The sequence below is a fragment of the Eptatretus burgeri genome, chromosome 15 (genome assembly GCF_056783735.1).
Source record: "Eptatretus burgeri isolate ZD-2024b chromosome 15, Ebu_testis_v1, whole genome shotgun sequence".
In the NCBI taxonomy this organism is placed as follows: Eukaryota; Metazoa; Chordata; class Myxini; order Myxiniformes; family Myxinidae; genus Eptatretus; species Eptatretus burgeri.
In genome coordinates this window covers 70,452,920-70,474,162 of record NC_140975.1, presented here as the reverse complement: position 1 = coordinate 70,474,162, position 21,243 = coordinate 70,452,920, and the positions used below count along the sequence as shown (strand labels likewise).

At 41.8% G+C, this 21,243-nt stretch overlaps 1 protein-coding gene across 1 annotated transcript in view; it reads left to right on the top strand.

Annotated features, from left to right (window-relative positions):
* Nucleotides 1-15,439, top strand: part of DNAAF1 (dynein axonemal assembly factor 1) — a 158,809-nt gene extending 143,370 nt beyond the window's left edge. Inside the window, exon 11 of the mRNA XM_085856837.1 lies at nt 15,379-15,439. Coding sequence (XP_085712963.1) covers nt 15,379-15,387 — 9 coding nt within the window. The 3' untranslated portion in view covers nt 15,388-15,439. The remainder of the gene's footprint in view (nt 1-15,378) is intronic.
* Nucleotides 15,440-21,243: the final 5,804 nt, after the last annotated feature.

Sequence of the window (21,243 nt, the reverse complement as noted above, 5' to 3'; positions counted from 1 at the left end):
TATGATGTCATGCACGATCTGATCCTTCCAATGACCTGATCTACTATGTTATGATGTCATGCACGATCTGATCCTTCCAATGACCTGATCGACTATGATATGATGTCATGCACGATCTGATCCTTTCAATGACCTGATCGACTATGTTATGATATCATGCACAACCTGATTTACTATGTTATGATGTCATGCCCGATCTGATCCTTCCAATGACCTGATTTACTATGATATGATGTCATGCCCGATCTGATCCTTCCAATGACATGATTTTCTATGATATTATGTCATGCACGATCTGATCCGTTCAATGGCCTGATCTAATATGTTATGATGTCATGCCCGATCTGATCCTTCCAATGACCTGATTTACTATGTTATGATGTCATGCATGATCTGATCCTTCCAATGACCTGATCTACTATGTTATGATGTCATGCACGATCTGATCCTTCCAATAACCTGATCGACTATGTTATGATGTCATGCACGATCTGATCTTTCCAATAACCTGATCTACTATGTTATGATGTCATGCACGATCTGATCATTCCAATGACCTGATCTACTACGTTATGATGTCATGCACGATCTGATCATTCCAATGACCTGATCTACTATGTTATGATGTCATGCACGATCTGATCTTTCCAATGACCTGATCGACTATGTTATGATGTCATGCACGATCTGATCTTTCCAATAACCTGATCTATGTTATGATGTCATGCACGATCTGATCATTCCAATGACCTGATCTACTATGTTATGATGTCATGCACGATCTGATCCTTCCAATGACCTGATCGACTATGTTATGATGTCATGCACGATCTGATCCTTTCAATGACCTGATCGAACATGTTATGATGTCATGCACGATCTGATCCTTCCAATGGCCTGATCTATGTTATGATGTCATGCACGATCTGATCCTTTCAATGACCCGATCTACTATGTTATGATGTCATGCACGATCTGATCCTTTCAATGACCTGATCGAACATGTTATGATGTCATGCACGATCTGACCCTTCCAATGGCCTGATCTATGTGATGATGTCATGCACGATCTCATCCTTTCAATGACCTGATCTAACATGTTATGATGTCATGCACAATCTCATCCTTCCAATGACCTGATCTACTATGATATGATGTCATGCACGATCTGATCTTTCCAATAACCTGATCTACTATGTTATGATGTCATGCACGATCTGATCATTCCAATGACCTGATCTACTATGTTATGATGTCATGCACGATCTGATCCTTCCAATGACCTGATCGACTATGTTATGATGTCGTGCATGATCTGATCCTTCCAATGACCTGATCTAATATGTTATGATGTCATGCACGATCTGATCCTTTCAATGACCTGATCTACTATGTTATGATGTCATGATGTCATGCATGATCTGATCCTTTCAATGACCTGATCTAACATGTTATAATGTCATGCACGATCTGATCCTTCCAATGACCTGATCTACCATGTTATGTTATGATGTCATGCACGATCTGATCCTTCCAATGACCTGATCTACTATGTTATGATGCCATGCACGATCTGATCCTTCCAATGACCTGATCGACTATGATATGATGTCATGCATGATCTGATCCTTTCAATGACCTGATCGACTATGTTATGATATCATGCACGACCTGATTTACTATGTTATGATGTCATGCCCGATCTGATCCTTCCAATGACCTGATTTACTATGATATGATGTCATGCCCGATCTGATCCTTCCAATGACCTGATTTACTATGATATTATGTCATGCACGATCTGATCCTTTCAATGGCCTGATCTAATATGTTATGATGTCATGCACGATCTGATCCTTTCAATGACCTGATCAACTATGATATGATGTCATACACGATCTGATCCTTTCAATGACCTCATCTTCTATGATATGATGTCATGCACGATCTGATCCTTCCAATGACCTGATCTACTATGTTATGATGTCATGCCCGATCTGATCCTTTCAAGGACCTGATCTACTATGATATGATGTCATGCACTATCTGATCCTTTCAATGACCTCATCTTCTATGATATGATGTCATGCCCGATCTGATCCTTCCAATGACCTGATCTACTATGTTATGATGTCATGCACAATCTGATCCTTCCAATGACCTGATCTACTATGTCATGCACGATCTGATCCTTCCAATGACCTGATCAACTATGTTATGATGTCATGCGCGATCTGATCCTTCCAATGACCTGATCTACGATGTAATGATGTCATGCACGATCTGATCCTTCCAATGACCTGATCTAATATGTTGTGATGTCATGCACGATCTGATCCGTCCAATCACCTGATCTACTATGTTATGATGTCATGCACGATCTGATCCTTCCAATAACCTGATCCACTGTGTTCTGATGTCATGCACGATCTGACCCTTCCAATGGCCTGATCTATGTGATGATGTCATGCACGATCTGATCCTTCCAATGACCTGATCTACTATGTTATGATGCCATGCACGATCTGATCCTTCCAATCACCTGATCAACTATGTTATGATGTCATGCACGATCTGATCCTTCCAATGACCTGATCTAACATGTTATGATGTCATGCACGATCTGATCCTTCCAATCACCTGATCAACTATGTTATGATGTCATGCACGATCTGATCCTTCCAATGACCTGATCCACTATGTTCTGATGTCATGCACGATCTGACCCTTCCAATGGCCTGATCTATGTGATGATGTCATGCACGATCTCATCCTTTCAATGACCTGATCTAACATGTTATGATGTCATGCACAATCTGATCCTTCCAATGACCTGATCTACTATGTCATGCACGATCTCATCCTTTCAATGACCTGATCTAACATGTTATGATGTCATGCACAATCTCATCCTTCCAATGACCTGATCGACTGTGATATGATGTCATGCATGATCTGATCCTTTCAATGACCTGATCGACTATTATTTTATCATGCACGACCTGATTTACTATGTTATGATGTCATGCCCGATCTGATCCTTCCAATGACCTGATTTACTATGATATGATGTCATGCCCGATCTGATCTTTCCAATGACCTCATCTTCTATGATATGATGTCATGCACGATCTGATCCTTCCAATGACCTGATCTACTATGTTGTGCACGATCTGATCCTTCCAATGACCTGATCTACTATGTTATGATGTCATGCCCGATCTGATCCTTTCAAGGACCTGATCTACTATGATATGATGTCATGCACTATCTGATCCTTTCAATGACCTCATCTTCTATGATATGATGTCATGCCCGATCTGATCCTTCCAATGACCTGATCTACTATGATATCATGTCATGCATGATCTGATCCTTCCAATGACCTGATCTACTATGTTATGATGTCATGCACAATCTGATCCTTCCAATGACCTGATCTACTATGTCATGCATGATCTGATCCTTCCAATGACCTGATCTACTATGTTATGATGTCATGCACAATCTGATCCTTCCAATGACCTGATCTACTATGTCATGCACGATCTGATCCTTCCAATGACCTGATCTACTATGTTATGATGTCATGCATGATCTGATCCTTCCAATGACCTGATCTACTATGTTATGATGTCATGCGCGATCTGATCCTTCCAATGACCTGATCAACTATGTTATGATGTCATGCACGATCTGATCCTTCCAATAACTTGATCTACTCTGTTATGATGTCATGCGCGATCTGATCCTTCCAATGACCTGATCTATGATGTAATGATGTCATGCACGATCTGATCCTTCCAATGACCTGATCAACTATGTTATGATGTCATGCACGATCTGATCCTTCCAATCACCTGATCAACTATGTTATGATGTCATGCACGATCTGATCCTTCCAATGACCTGATCTAACATGTTATGATGTCATGCACGATCTGATCCTTCCAATCACCTGATCAACTATGTTATGATGTCATGCACGATCTGATCCTTCCAATGACCTGATCCACTATGTTCTGATGTCATGCACGATCTGACCCTTCCAATGGCCTGATCTATGTGATGATGTCATGCACGATCTCATCCTTTCAATGACCTGATCTAACATGTTATGATGTCATGCACGATCTGATCCTTCCAATGACCTGATCTACTATGTTATGATGTCATGCACGATCTGATCCTTCCAATGACCTGATCAACTATGTTATGATGTCGTGCACGATCTGATCCTTCCAATGACCTGATCTAATATGTTATGATGTCATGCACGATCTGATCCTTTCAATGACCTGATCTACTATGTTATGATGTCATGATGTCATGCACGATCTGATCCTTCCTATGACCTGATCTAATATGTTATGATGTCATGCACGATCTGATCCTTTCACTGACCTGATCTACTATGTTATGATGTCATGCACGATCTGATCCTTTCAATGACCTGATCTTACATGTTATAATGTCATGCACGATCTGATCCTTCCAATGACCTGATCCACCATGTTATGTTATGATGTCATGCACGATCTGATCCTTCCAATGACCTGATCTACTATGTTATGATGTCATGCACGATCTGATCCTTCCAATGACCTGATCGACTATGATATGATGTCATGCACGATCTGATCCTTTCAATGACCTGATCGACTATGTTATGATATCATGCACGACCTGATTTACTATGTTATGATGTCATGCCCGATCTGATCCTTCCAATGACCTGATTTACTATGATATGATGTCATGCCCGATCTGATCCTTCCAATGACCTGATCTACTATGTTATGATGTCATGCATGATCTGATCCTTTCAATGACCTGATCTAACATGTTATGATGTCATGCACGATCTGATCCTTCCAATCACCTGATCAACTATGTTATGATGTCATGCACGATCTGATCCTTCCAATGACCTGATCCACTATGTTCTGATGTCATGCACGATCTGACCCTTCCAATGGCCTGATCTATGTGATGATGTCATGCACGATCTCATCCTTTCAATGACCTGATCTAACATGTTATGATGTCATGCATGATCTGGTCCTTCCAATGGTCTGGTCTACTATGTTATGATGTCATGCACGATCTGATCCTTCCAATGACCTGATCTACGATGTTATGATGTCATGCACAATCTGATCATTCCAATGACCTGATCTACTATGTTATGATGTCATGCACGATCTGATCCTTCCAATAACTTGATCTACTATTTTATGATGTCATGCACAATCTGATCATTCCAATGACCTGATCTACTATGTTATGATATCATGCACGATCTGATCCTTCCTATGACCTGATCTAATATGTTATGATGTCATGCACGATCTGATCCTTTCAATGATCTGATCTACTATGTTATGATGTCATGCACGATCTGATCCTTTCAATGACCTGATCTTACATGTTATAATGTCATGCACGATCTGATCCTTCCAATGACCTGATCCACCATGTTATGTTATGATGTCATGCACGATCTGATCCTTCCAATGACCTGATCTACTATGTTATGATGTCATGCACGATCTGATCCTTCCAATGACCTGATCGACTATGATATGATGTCATGCACGATCTGATCCTTTCAATGACCTGATCGACTATGTTATGATATCATGCACGACCTTATTTACTATGTTATGATGTCATGCCCGAACTGATCCTTCCAATGACCTGATTTACTATGATATGATGTCATGCCCGATCTGATCCTTCCAATGACATGATTTTCTATGATATTATGTCATGCACGATCTGATCCTTTCAATGGCCTGATCTAATATGTTATGATGTCATGCACGATCTGATATTTTCAATGACCTGATCAACTATGAAATGATGTCATGCACGATCTGATCCTTCCAATAACCGGATCTACTATGTCGTGCACGATCTGATCCTTCCAATGACCTGATCTACTATGTTATGATGTCATGCCCGATCTGATCCTTTCAAGGACCTGATCTACTATGATATGATGTCATGCACGATCTGATCCTTCCAATGACCTGATCTACTATGATATGATGTCATGCACGATCTGATCCTTCAATGACCTGATCTCCAATGTAATTATGTCATGCCCGATCTGATCCTTCCAATGACCTGATCTACTATGATATGATGTCATGCACGATCTGATCCTTTCAATGACCTGATCAACAATGTAATTATGTCATGCACGATCTGATCCTTCCAATGACCTGATCTACTATGATATGATGTCATGCACGATCTGATCCTTTCAATGACCTGATGAACAATGTTATGATGTCATGCACGACCTGATTTGCTATGTTATGATGTCATTCCCGATCTGATCCTTCCAATGACCTGATTTACTATGTTGTGATGTCATGCACGATCTGATCCTTTCAATGGCCTGATCTAATATGTTATGATGTCATGCACGATCTGATCCTTTCAATGACCTGATCTGCTATGATATGATGTCATGCCCGATCTGATCCTTCCAATAACCTGATCTACTTTGTTATGATGTCATGCCCGATATGATCCTTCCAATGACCTGATCTACTATGTTATGATGCCATGCACGATCTGATCCTTCCAATGACCTGATCGACTATGATATGATGTCATGCATGATCTGATCCTTTCAATGACCTGATCGACTATTATGATATCATGCACGACCTGATTTACTATGTTATGATGTCATGCCCGATCTGATCCTTCCAATGACCTGATTTACTATGATATGATGTCATGCCCGATCTGATCTTTCCAATGACCTCATCTTCTATGATATGATGTCATGCACGATCTGATCCTTCCAATGACCTGATCTACTATGTTGTGCACGATCTGATCCTTCCAATGACCTGATCTACTATGTTATGATGTCATGCCCGATCTGATCCTTTCAAGGACCTGATCTACTATGATATGATGTCATGCACTATCTGATCCTTTCAATGACCTCATCTTCTATGATATGATGTCATGCCCGATCTGATCCTTCCAATGACCTGATCTACTATGATATGATGTCATGCATGATCTGATCCTTCCAATGACCTGATCTACTATGTTATGAAGTCATGCACAATCTGATCCTTCCAATGACCTGATCTACTATGTCATGCACGATCTGATCCTTCCAATGACCTGATCTACTATGTTATGATGTCATGCATGATCTGATCCTTCCAATGACCTGATCTACTATGTTATGATGTCATGCGCGATCTGATCCTTCCAATGACCTGATCAACTATGTTATGATGTCATGCACGATCTGATCCTTCCAATAACTTGATCTACTCTGTTATGATGTCATGCGCGATCTGATCCTTCCAATGACCTGATCTATGATGTAATGATGTCATGCACGATCTGATCCTTCCAATGACCTGATCTAACATGTTATGATGTCATGCACGATCTGATCCTTCCAATCACCTGATCAACTATGTTATGATGTCATGCACGATCTGATCCTTCCAATGACCTGATCTAACATGTTATGATGTCATGCACGATCTGATCCTTCCAATCACCTGATCAACTATGTTATGATGTCATGCACGATCTGATCCTTCCAATGACCTGATCCACTATGTTCTGATGTCATGCACGATCTGACCCTTCCAATGGCCTGATCTATGTGATGATGTCATGCACGATCTCATCCTTTCAATGACCTGATCTAACATGTTATGATGTCATGCACAATCTGATCCTTCCAATGACCTGATCTACGATGTCATGCACGATCTCATCCTTTCAATGACCTGATCTAACATGTTATGATGTCATGCACAATCTCATCCTTCCAATGACCTGATCTACTATGATATGATGTCATGCACGATCTGATCATTCCAATGACCTGATCTACTATGTTATGATGTCATGCACGATCTGATCCTTCCAATGACCTGATCTACTATGTTATGATGTCATGCACGATCTGATCCTTCCAATGACCTGATCAACTATGTTATGATGTCGTGCACGATCTGATCCTTCCAATGACCTGATCTAATATGTTATGATGTCATGCACGATCTGATCCTTTCAATGACCTGATCTACTATGTTATGATGTCATGATGTCATGCACGATCTGATCCTTCCTATGACCTGATCTAATATGTTATGATGTCATGCACGATCTGATCCTTTCAATGACCTGATCTACTATGTTATGATGTCATGCACGATCTGATCCTTTCAATGACCTGATCTTACATGTTATAATGTCATGCACGATCTGATCCTTCCAATGACCTGATCCACCATGTTATGTTATGATGTCATGCACGATCTGATCCTTCCAATGACCTGATCTACTATGTTATGATGTCATGCACGATCTGATCCTTCCAATGACCTGATCGACTATGATATGATGTCATGCACGATCTGATCCTTTCAATGACCCGATCGACTATGTTATGATATCATGCACGACCTGATTTACTATGTTATGATGTCATGCCCGAACTGATCCTTCCAATGACCTGATTTACTATGATATGATGTCATGCCCGATCTGATCCTTCCAATGACATGATTTTCTATGATATTATGTCATGCACGATCTGATCCTTTCAATGGCCTGATCTAATATGTTATGATGTCATGCACGATCTGATATTTTCAATGACCTGATCAACTATGAAATGATGTCATGCACGATCTGATCCTTCCAATAACCGGATCTACTATGTCGTGCACGATCTGATCCTTCCAATGACCTGATCTACTATGTTATGATGTCATGCCCGATCTGATCCTTTCAAGGACCTGATCTACTATGATATGATGTCATGCACGATCTGATCCTTCAATGACCTGATCTCCAATGTAATTATGTCATGCCCGATCTGATCCTTCCAATGACCTGATCTACTATGATATGATGTCATGCACGATCTGATCCTTTCAATGACCTGATCAACAATGTAATTATGTCATGCACGATCTGATCCTTTCAATGGCCTGATCTAATATGTTATGATGTCATGCCCGATCTGATCCTTCCAATGACCTGATTTACTATGTTATGATATCATGCACGACCTGATTTACTATGTTATGATGTCATGCCCGATCTGATCCTTCCAATGACCTGATTTACTATGATATGATGTCATGCCCGATCTGATCCTTCCAATGACCTGATCTACTATGTTATGATGTCATGCATGATCTGATCCTTTCAATGACCTGATCTAACATGTTATGATGTCATGCACGATCTGATCCTTCCAATCACCTGATCAACTATGTTATGATGTCATGCACGATCTGATCCTTCCAATGACCTGATCCACTATGTTCTGATGTCATGCACGATCTGACCCTTCCAATGGCCTGATCTATGTGATGATGTCATGCACGATCTCATCCTTTCAATGACCTGATCTAACATGTTATGATGTCATGCACAATCTGATCCTTCCAATGACCTGATCTACTATGTCATGCACGATCTGATCCTTCCAATGACCTGATCTACTATGTTATGATGTCATGCATGATCTGGTCCTTCCAATGGTCTGGTCTACTATGTTATGATGTCATGCACGATCTGATCCTTCCAATGACCTGATCTACGATGTTATGATGTCATGCACAATCTGATCCTTCCAATGACCTGATCTACTATGTTATGATGTCATGCACGATCTGATCCTTCCAATAACTTGATCTACTATTTTATGATGTCATGCACAATCTGATCATTCCAATGACCTGATCTACTATGTTATGATATCATGCACGATCTGATCCTTCCTATGACCTGATCTAATATGTTATGATGTCATGCACGATCTGATCCTTTCAATGATCTGATCTACTATGTTATGATGTCATGCACGATCTGATCCTTTCAATGACCTGATCTTACATGTTATAATGTCATGCACGATCTGATCCTTCCAATGACCTGATCTACTATGTTATGATGTCATGCACGATCTGATCCTTCCAATGACCTGATCGACTATGATATGATGTCATGCACGATCTGATCCTTTCAATGACCTGATCGACTATGTTATGATATCACGCACGACCTGATTTACTATGTTATGATGTCATGCCCGAACTGATCCTTCCAATGACCTGATTTACTATGATATGATGTCATGCCCGATCTGATCCTTCCAATGACATGATTTTCTATGATATTATGTCATGCACGATCTGATCCTTTCAATGGCCTGATCTAATATGTTATGATGTCATGCACGATCTGATATTTTCAATGACCTGATCAACTATGAAATGATGTCATGCACGATCTGATCCTTCCAATAACCGGATCTACTATGTCGTGCACGATCTGATCCTTCCAATGACCTGATCTACTATGTTATGATGTCATGCCCGATCTGATCCTTTCAAGGACCTGATCTACTATGATATGATGTCATGCACGATCTGATCCTTCCAATGACCTGATCTACTATGATATGATGTCATGCACGATCTGATCCTTCAATGACCTGATCTCCAATGTAATTATGTCATGCCCGATCTGATCCTTCCAATGACCTGATCTACTATGATATGATGTCATACACGATCTGATCCTTTCAATGACCTGATCAACAATGTAATTATGTCATGCACGATCTGATCCTTCCAATGACCTGATCTACTATGATATGATGTCATGCACGATCTGATCCTTTCAATGACCTGATGAACAATGTTATGATGTCATGCACGACCTGATTTGCTATGTTATGATGTCATTCCCGATCTGATCCTTCCAATGACCTGATTTACTATGTTATGATGTCATACACGATCTGATCCTTTCAATGGCCTGATCTAATATGTTATGATGTCATGCACGATCTGATCCTTTCAATGACCTGATCTGCGATGATATGATGTCATGCCCGATCTGATCCTTCCAATAACCTGATCTACTTTGTTATGATGTCATGCCCGATCTGATCCTTCCAATGACCTGATCTACTATGATATGATATCATGCACGATCTGATCCTTCCAATGATCTGATCTCCAATGTAATTATGTCATGCACGATCTGATCCTTTCAATGACCTGATCTAACATGTTATGTTGTCATGCACGATCTGATCCCTCCAATGACCTGATCTACGATGTTATGATGTCATGCATGATCTGATCCTTCCAATGACCTGATCTAATATGTTATGATGTCATGCACGATCTGATCCTTTCAGTGACCTGATTTTCTATGTTATGATGTCATGCACGATCTGATCCTTTCAATGACCTGATCTAACATGTTATGATGTCATGCACGATCTGATCCCTCCAATTACCTGATCTAATCTGTTATGATGTCATGCACGATCTGATCCTTCCAATGACCTGATCTCATATGTTATGATGTCATGCACGATCTGATCCTTCCAATGGCCTGATCTAATATGTTATGATGTCATGCTCAATCTGATCCTTTCAATGACCTGATCTGATATGTTATGTCATGCCCGATCTGATCCTTCCAATGACCTGCTGTACTATGTTATGATGTCATGCACGATCTGATCCTTCCAATGACCTAATTTACTATGTTGTGATGTCATGCACGATCTGATCCTTTCAATATGACCTGATCTACTATTTTATGATGTCATGCACAATCTGATCCTTCCAATGACCTGATCTACTATGTTATGATGTCATGCACGATCTGATCCTTCCAATAACTTGATCTACTATTTTATGATGTCATGCACAATCTGATCATTCCAATGACCTGATCTACTATGTTATGATATCATGCACGATCTGATCCTTCCTATGACCTGATCTAATATGTTATGATGTCATGCACGATCTGATCCTTTCAATGATCTGATCTACTATGTTATGATGTCATGCACGATCTGATCCTTTCAATGACCTGATCTTACATGTTATAATGTCATGCACGATCTGATCCTTCCAATGACCTGATCTACTATGTTATGATGTCATGCACGATCTGATCCTTCCAATGACCTGATCGACTATGATATGATGTCATGCACGATCTGATCCTTTCAATGACCTGATCGACTATGTTATGATATCACGCACGACCTGATTTACTATGTTATGATGTCATGCCCGAACTGATCCTTCCAATGACCTGATTTACTATGATATGATGTCATGCCCGATCTGATCCTTCCAATGACATGATTTTCTATGATATTATGTCATGCACGATCTGATCCTTTCAATGGCCTGATCTAATATGTTATGATGTCATGCACGATCTGATATTTTCAATGACCTGATCAACTATGAAATGATGTCATGCACGATCTGATCCTTCCAATAACCGGATCTACTATGTCGTGCACGATCTGATCCTTCCAATGACCTGATCTACTATGTTATGATGTCATGCCCGATCTGATCCTTTCAAGGACCTGATCTACTATGATATGATGTCATGCACGATCTGATCCTTCCAATGACCTGATCTACTATGATATGATGTCATGCACGATCTGATCCTTCAATGACCTGATCTCCAATGTAATTATGTCATGCCCGATCTGATCCTTCCAATGACCTGATCTACTATGATATGATGTCATACACGATCTGATCCTTTCAATGACCTGATCAACAATGTAATTATGTCATGCACGATCTGATCCTTCCAATGACCTGATCTACTATGATATGATGTCATGCACGATCTGATCCTTTCAATGACCTGATGAACAATGTTATGATGTCATGCACGACCTGATTTGCTATGTTATGATGTCATTCCCGATCTGATCCTTCCAATGACCTGATTTACTATGTTATGATGTCATACACGATCTGATCCTTTCAATGGCCTGATCTAATATGTTATGATGTCATGCACGATCTGATCCTTTCAATGACCTGATCTGCTATGATATGATGTCATGCCCGATCTGATCCTTCCAATAACCTGATCTACTTTGTTATGATGTCATGCCCGATCTGATCCTTCCAATGACCTGATCTACTATGATATGATATGCACGATCTGATCCTTCCAATGATCTGATCTCCAATGTAATTATGTCATGCACGATCTGATCCTTTCAATGACCTGATCTAACATGTTATGTTGTCATGCACGATCTGATCCCTCCAATGACCTGATCTACGATGTTATGATGTCATGCATGATCTGATCCTTCCAATGACCTGATCTAATATGTTATGATGTCATGCACGATCTGATCCTTTCAGTGACCTGATTTTCTATGTTATGATGTCATGCACGATCTGATCCTTTCAATGACTTGATCTAACATGTTATGATGTCATGCACGATCTGATCCCTCCAATTACCTGATCTAATCTGTTATGATGTCATGCACGATCTGATCCTTCCAATGACCTGATCTCATATGTTATGATGTCATGCACGATCTGATCCTTCCAATGGCCTGATCTAATATGTTATGATGTCATGCTCAATCTGATCCTTTCAATGACCTGATCTGATATGTTATGTCATGCCCGATCTGATCCTTCCAATGACCTGCTGTACTATGTTATGATGTCATGCACGATCTGATCCTTCCAATGACCTAATTTACTATGTTGTGATGTCATGCACGATCTGATCCTTCCAATGACCTGATTTACTATGTTATGATGTCATGCCTGATCTGATCCTTCAAATGACCTGATCTACTATGTTATGATGTCATGCACAATCTGATCCTTCCAATGACCTGATCTAACATGTTATGATGTCATGCACGATCTGATCCTTCCAATGACCTGATCTACTATGTTATGATGTCATGCATGATCTGATCCTTCCAATGACCTGATCTAACATGTTTTGATTTCATGCATGATCTGATCCTTCCAATGACCTGATCTAATATATTCTTCAATATTCAAGCAAGCCACTTGATGAGCGCTCTGCAAGCTGATTGGTAATGAACACACCCCTTCTGAACACGTCGATCTTCTCAGTTGAGAAGATTTTAATATTTTTTTAAGTTTCAATGAAGACCAGCTTTTTCACTTTCCTTCTTCACTGTCTGTAGCAGTTTCATCAATGGAATCCTCCTTAGTTTCTGCCCACAGAGTGGTATCATCAGCATACCGTAGGTTGTTGATACATCTTCCTCCAATCCCGACTCTAGCCTCTATGTTATCCAAGTTATAATTTTCGTGAAAATTATTATATCCACAAATTAATCAGTCAATTCCATCCAATGATAATGGCATGATGATTCCACTAACACGGGCCTGGCAGGATGGCCTCAAGCTCGGCACACTCTTCTTTAAGCTATCGAGACATTAAATATGTCTCTAAGCTATCTAAAAAAAGTTGCAAAAATTTTTTTTTCTCTAACAATTTTTTTTTGGGGGGGGGGGTTGGAAATCACTTTAAACATGTAAAAATGCAAAAAAACAATTTTTCTTTCTTTTGGGGGGGGGGTAACAATTTTTTTGGGGGGAGAGGGTGGAAATCACTTAAAACATGTAAAAATGCAAAAAAATTTTTTTCGAACAATTTTTTTTTGAGGGGGGGGGGTTGGAAATCACTTAAAATATGTAGAAATACAAAAAAAAAATTTTCTCTAACAATTTTTTTTGGGGGGGGTTGGAAATCACTTAAAACATGTAGAAATGCAAAAAAAAAATTTCTCAAACAATTTTTTTTGGGGGGGGGGGGTTGGAAATCACTTAAAATATGTAGAAATACAAAAAAAAATATTTTTCTCGAACAATTTTTTTTGGGGGGGGGACCAAGTCCAAAATTTAATGGCATGATCCTTGGACCATACCTAACCCCCCCACCAAGTTTCGTCGAAATCCGTCGAGGAGTTTTTCCGTAATACTGTTCACAAACAAACAAACAAACAGAAAGGGGTGAAAACAGTAACCTCCATCCATCTTCGAAGATGGTGGAGGTTAAAGAAAGAAATCTGCATCATCCCAAGGAAAGTACATTCTGTGTGCACCTTACCATGGACAGCTTTCGGATTTGTACCCGGTGTCATTTGTGTGCTTGTATTTATTATTTATAAAACTGAATCCTGATTTGTCATACATGAATCATTGCCACCTTTGAAAGGCTTAAGGTTGTGTAAGGTTGCCGTCTCACTCTGTCAACGGTAGTGTCATCTTACAAAAGCTGTTGGGTTTGAGATGGGAAGACCATCTTCCACTCAAAGGGCTTTTCAAGTCAGACAATCAGGCCACTCGGTTTATTTTGGGGCAGATACGCACAGCACGACCGTGGTTCACACAAACCCGGGCAAGTTATAATATGAAGGATCTCGTTGTACATTACACTATTAACAGTGGACGTTGTATGTGGATTGAGCACTTACCAAGGTACATGCGGATGCCATGTCTGTTTCAGTGTGTTTGACGCATGTGTGGCGGCGACCGAATGGCTGGAAGAGAGAGGAGGAAGAGTTGAAGTCGCGATCATCTGCGGCTCGGGCCTCGGAGGTCTTGGTGAAATGGTGACGGATGGACACACCTTCCCTTTCGCCTCGATCCCCAACTTTCCCCAAACCACTGGTATTTTCATTTGCTCTCTCCCCATCGTTTCCAGTTGTTGTTGGTGGTTGTCAGTGTTCTACGCCTTCCTCATTAGAGTAACAGTGCCGTGTATAAAGACAGTCTTGCCAACGTGCTAGCAGGCCATCTTGCCCACCAAGTTAGCACGAGCAAATCTGTCTCAGAAAAGGTGATGTACGGTCTGTAATTTGAAAATGGACCGCTCGAGAGATTCGCACAGTGATGGAACTAAAACCAGCAACATGTAATGGTTCTCTGTGGAATTCGGTGTTCCAAACGATTCGACCGACGACGATGTACTTACTCCACGATCATGGATATTAGGCTCAACGAAATGGGATGGAGTATAAGCAGGAAATTTAAAGTGCAATGCAAGAATGAAAGAAAGAGAGAATGAATGATCAGAACATCTGAGACAAACATCGACCTCGTATAAGTCAGAGCCGTGTCGGCGTCCGACGAGTTTTACCGTCGTTTTATAACAACATCAAGTACAACATTCAAATTGATTATGAAACATGAGAGGACTATGCAAGCCTTTCTTTCAAAAAGACATCGATAGCATTATTTAAATTTTGATATGAACGATCACGTTGCCGTACTTTTGCTGCCGCGTTCTCCCTTTGTGCCTTCTCGTTCACTCTTGTTTCTTGTTCACATGATCGCGTTGTCGTCCTCGAGCAAAATATACAGTCGGGCAGTGAAAAATTTTACTAGCAGTTTTTTTTTGATATTTTGGCAAATTGGGATACTGATGTCCGAAACTCGATCGTCCAAAACCTTGTGACGGAACCTGTGCATCATTTGGCCTTGACCTGGTCAAATAGAGCAACCCCGTGCCACACAGAAAACCATAATTCCACAAAAATCAAACAAAATATTATATAAAATGGAATAAAACCCACATGAGTGCAGGTCCACTGAATGAATCAAGGCCCTTCTTTAACCCACATGAGTGCACGTCCACTGAATGAACCAAGGCCCTTCTTTAACCCACATGAGTGCACGTCCATTGAATGAACCAAGGCCCTTCTTTAACCCACACGAGTGCATGTCCACTGAATGAATCAAGGCCCTTCTTTAACCCACATGAGTGCAGGTCCACTGAATGAACCAAGGCCCTTCTTTAACCCACATGAGTGCACGTCCACTGAATGAATCAAGGCCCTTCTTTAACCCACATGAGTGCAGGTCCACTGAATGAATCAAGGCCCTTCTTTAACCCACATGAGTGCAGGTCCACTGAATGAATCAAGGCCCTTCTTTAACCCACATGAGTGCAGGTCCACTGAATGAACCAAGGCCCTTCTTTAACCCACATGAGTGCACGTCCACTGAATGAATCAAGGCCCTTCTTTAACCCACATGAGTGTACGTCCACTGAATGAACCAAGGCCCTTCTTTAACCCACATGAGTGCAGGTCCACTGAATGAATCAAGGCCCTTCTTTAACCCACATGAGTGCACGTCCACTGAATGAAGTCTTGAGAAAACCCCGTGCAGTCTTGAGAAACAAGGACGTGAGCAACAAATTTGATCGATCGTGATGATGTAAAATTCCATAATATTTTGTCCAAGAACTGCTAAACGGAAGGATTTTGAAAGTGTCAAGGCGGTGATTTGTGTTCTGCAGTGTTCAAATATGTAATTGAATTGAAAAAAAAAAGTTTAAAGGTAACAGAAAAACAATTTTTTGGGGAGGTTTACCACCATTGACGCAGTCAGTGTCTGACATCACCTTAACTACCACGTTACATTAGTTATCCATGCCTGTTTTTTGTATTCTTTACAACATCCTTATATTAAAAACAGTTTGTTTTCCCATTTGTGTTCAAAATATAACATTAAATTGAAATAAAGTTGTTCCTCAATCATAAACTGATGCTTGTAGACATACAGACAGAAATGAACTGATTGCTTAACCCCACGTTTCGCTTCGCATGCACAAAATCATGCGCAAGTCCAAGAAAAGGTCCCCCTCAGATGGGAGAACTTCATATTCATACCACAGCTCGAATTTCATTGAGATTTTCATGTCTGAATGTGAAATTTAATTCATCTTTGAAAATAAATGGCAAAGTTATAGGTTTGAGGAGTGAAATAACAAAACTAATTTACATACATGCAAGTTAGGTGTTACGTATGGGACAATTTGAAATAGTGATGCGGTAAATTAAACCAAACTTTACAACATTTTTTTACATGGATATTAATACTCTACAAAGCCATTTTAATGCACAAAAAACAACATTGTTCACTTCATTAATTAAGCACATTTGGCCTGTTCTTAAGTGATGTGCCATAGGTAACAATTTTACATGGATGTTTTTAGGTCAGGTCAGGTGAGGTATGGGAGCATGCACCAGAGCAGTGCGTCGCTGCGTTCACTTTCCACCGGTATTCCAGGGGCCTCTGTCTGGCCATCCCCCAGGCAGATACCTGGCCCATCTCCATCTCCTTGAGATGTTGATCAATCTGCTGCAACCACAAGGCACGTGGTCGGCCGATTGACCTCCTCCACTCACGAAGCTCCCTCGCTGAGAGAATCTAGTGAGCAGGATCAGCATCAGGAAAAGGAGTCACATGTCCATACAGCCGCAGCTGACGCTCACGAACGATGCAGGCAACAAATCTCATTTGAGTCTCTCTCAGCAACCACTCGTTGGACACAAAGTCTGATCAGCAGTTGCCAAGGATTCTCCGAAGAGACCTGGTACCAAAAGAAGTCTCCGTCTCAGATCCCTGGTCAGAAACCAAGTCTCATATCCGTAAAGCAAGACTGACAGCACCAAGGACCTGAAGACTCAGATTTTTGTCCTCATGCACAGGTAGCGGCAGCGCCAAACCCCATTATCCAGTAAATCCATGACTCCCAAGGCCCGACCCAGACGCCTATTCACCTCTGGCTCACAGCCAACAGACATGAATATCACGACCAAGGTAAGTGAATCTCTCCGTGAGCTCAACATCCTCACCACAAACAGGAACAGTCAAGACGGCAGCATCCAAGATGTCTTTGAGAGCCTGGATCTTCGTTTTGACCAAGGAAACGCATAATCCCAGTGGCTCAGACTCCTCATTCAGCACCTCGAGGGCCCCCAAAAGGATATCCAAGGTGTCTGCAAAGATGACTGCATCATCTGCAAAATCAAGGTCGAAGATCTTGACATTCCCAAACGATGCACCACAGCTTGATCTTTCCGACATCCTCCCGAGAATCCAGTCCATACAAGTGCTGAAAAGAGTGGGGGCCAGTACACACCCCTGACGAACTCCAGTAACAACCGGAAATAAGTTAGAGATGGTATCACCACATGTCACAGCACTCTCAGTACCACAGTATCGTTCAGACATCAGATTGATCAGTTTTGGTGGCACCCCACGAAGACCAAGAATCCTCCAGAGGGTATCCCGATTCACTGAATCGAACGTTTGCAGAGATCATCATAGGCTGCAAGCAGCCCCTGCCGAAACTCTCGTCTGCATTTGGTGAAGACCCAAACAGCAAGGATACAGGTCAATCATTGACCTCTTTGGTGTAAAGCCAGACTGCTCTGGAAGCTGGTGCTCAAGCAGATGGTGGTGAACCCGACCAAGAATTATCCGAGCAAAGACCTTGCCAGGCACTGAGAGCAGCGTCACCCCTCGGTAATTGTTGCAGTCCTGGTGATCATCCTTCCCTTTCCAGAGAGGGACAACAAGTCCCCTCTTCCAGTCAGTTGGGATGATGCCTGTGTTCCAGGCAGAGCACAGAACTGTATGCAACGACACGAGTACAGCATTTCCACCAGTCTTGAGAAGTTCAACATGGATGCCACAGATCCTTGGAGCTTCACCCCATTTCAACCGGTTCACCGCAGCCTGTGTTTCCACAAAAGAAGGTGGACCACAGTTGATTGGTGGGTCAGCAATAGAGATAGTAACACCCCTGACTTCAAACTCAACAGCTATTGGATCAGCCTGGTACAGCGGCTCAAAATAACTGGCCCAGTGGGCATTCACTTCAGATTCCTCTGTCAAGAGCCTACCACCCTCTGCTCTAACTGCAGTTCACCAAGGGATGGGCTTGGAGGAACACAATGCGCAAATTCCCCTGCAAGCAGGATGAGAATCACCTGACCACAGGTGATGGTCTACTCCCTCACAGATTCCTTGTACATAGGTGTCCTTGTCCACCCTCAGTGCACGCACAGTTTTACGCCTCAACTCCCTGAACAGCTCAGCTCTCCCATTAAGCCTGGCCCTGAGACTTTGGTCAATGGCATCCAGTGTCCGTTGAGAGACAAAATTATCCTCCCCCCTACAGTGAGTTCCACGACATCCTCTGGCAACATCAAGGATGGTCGTCTTGAAGGCACTCCACAACTCTTCAGGGTTCCCCAAAGCACCCAGACCCCCCAAATCTCCACTCAACCTGTTTGCAAACTCCTCAGCTACCCTCTTATTCTTGAGCTTGCCAACATCCAGCCGAGGCTGGTATGGTACCATTCTGCTGGATTTAAGCTGTAACTTCAGAGTAGCTACAACAAGCCTATGGTCAGTATTGAGGAACTGAGCACTCCGGTAAATCCTGCAGTTCTGGATCATCATCCAGCAACCATCAACGAGCACATGGTCAATCTCCTTTGCCACACCGCCAGCGTTGGAATACAAAGTCCAGCGAGTAGCCCATGTGCGCTGAAACCATGAACCAGCCACCCTAATTGCATGACTTCTTGCAAAGTCAAGGAACTTCTGGCTAATCTGGTTCACAGTTCCAGACTCATGGGGACCAACACATGTCTCATTACCATCCCTATCAGTTCCAGTCAATGCAGTGAAATCCCCCAAGACTAGAAGAGTATCTCACCTGGGGCACTGATCAATGACAGACTCGAGTGTGGCATAGAATGCGTCCATCACAGTGAGATCACTCACTTCAGTCGGAGCATACACAGAAAACAGGGAAATGACTCCCAAGGAGTGACGAATCCTTTGTCTCATAATTTGCTCGTTGACCGGTGTTACCTCAATTATCAATGGAGTCAGCTTATTGGACACAGCTACAGCAACTCCTTGGGGATGGTGTCCATCGGAATGTCCAGACCAATAGTAGGTGTAACCACCCACCATGATCTCACCACAATCCAGTCTCCGAACCTCAGAGAGTGCTGTAATACTGATGTCCAAACGCTGGAGCTCAGATGATAAAAGCGACAGGTGAATCTCCTCTCTTAGGGATAGGACATTCCAGGCACTCACCCGAAAGGACCGTCACAGGTTAACCCAAGGAGACCGCCGTCTGGTGGACAACATCTCAGCACCACCATGATACACACTACCGCAATCTGAACCGGGAATGTTTCCCCTTAATTTCCCTCCTATCATCAAAGAGTGGGGGGTCCTGAAGGCTTTGCCCCAATCCCGTCAACTGGTGAGCTGCCCTGCGAAAGGCAGTAGCACAGGATGTACTCCCACGGAGTGAGTTTTCAGATTTCTTTGCGTTTTTGTGTTTTGGCGAATGAAGGGTTTTATGGTGGCTGGAATTCAAATTCTGCCACTAACCTCCTAATAAGAAGTAACCCAACTGCAGGAGGACGTCCGTAGACACAGTTGGGCACTGGATATGGAAGGCCGTTGGCTCACAAGGAGCTCCTCCACCACCGAAGGTGAAGGAGGTTATGTTTTTCACCCCTTTCTGTCTGTTTGTTTGTCTGTCTGT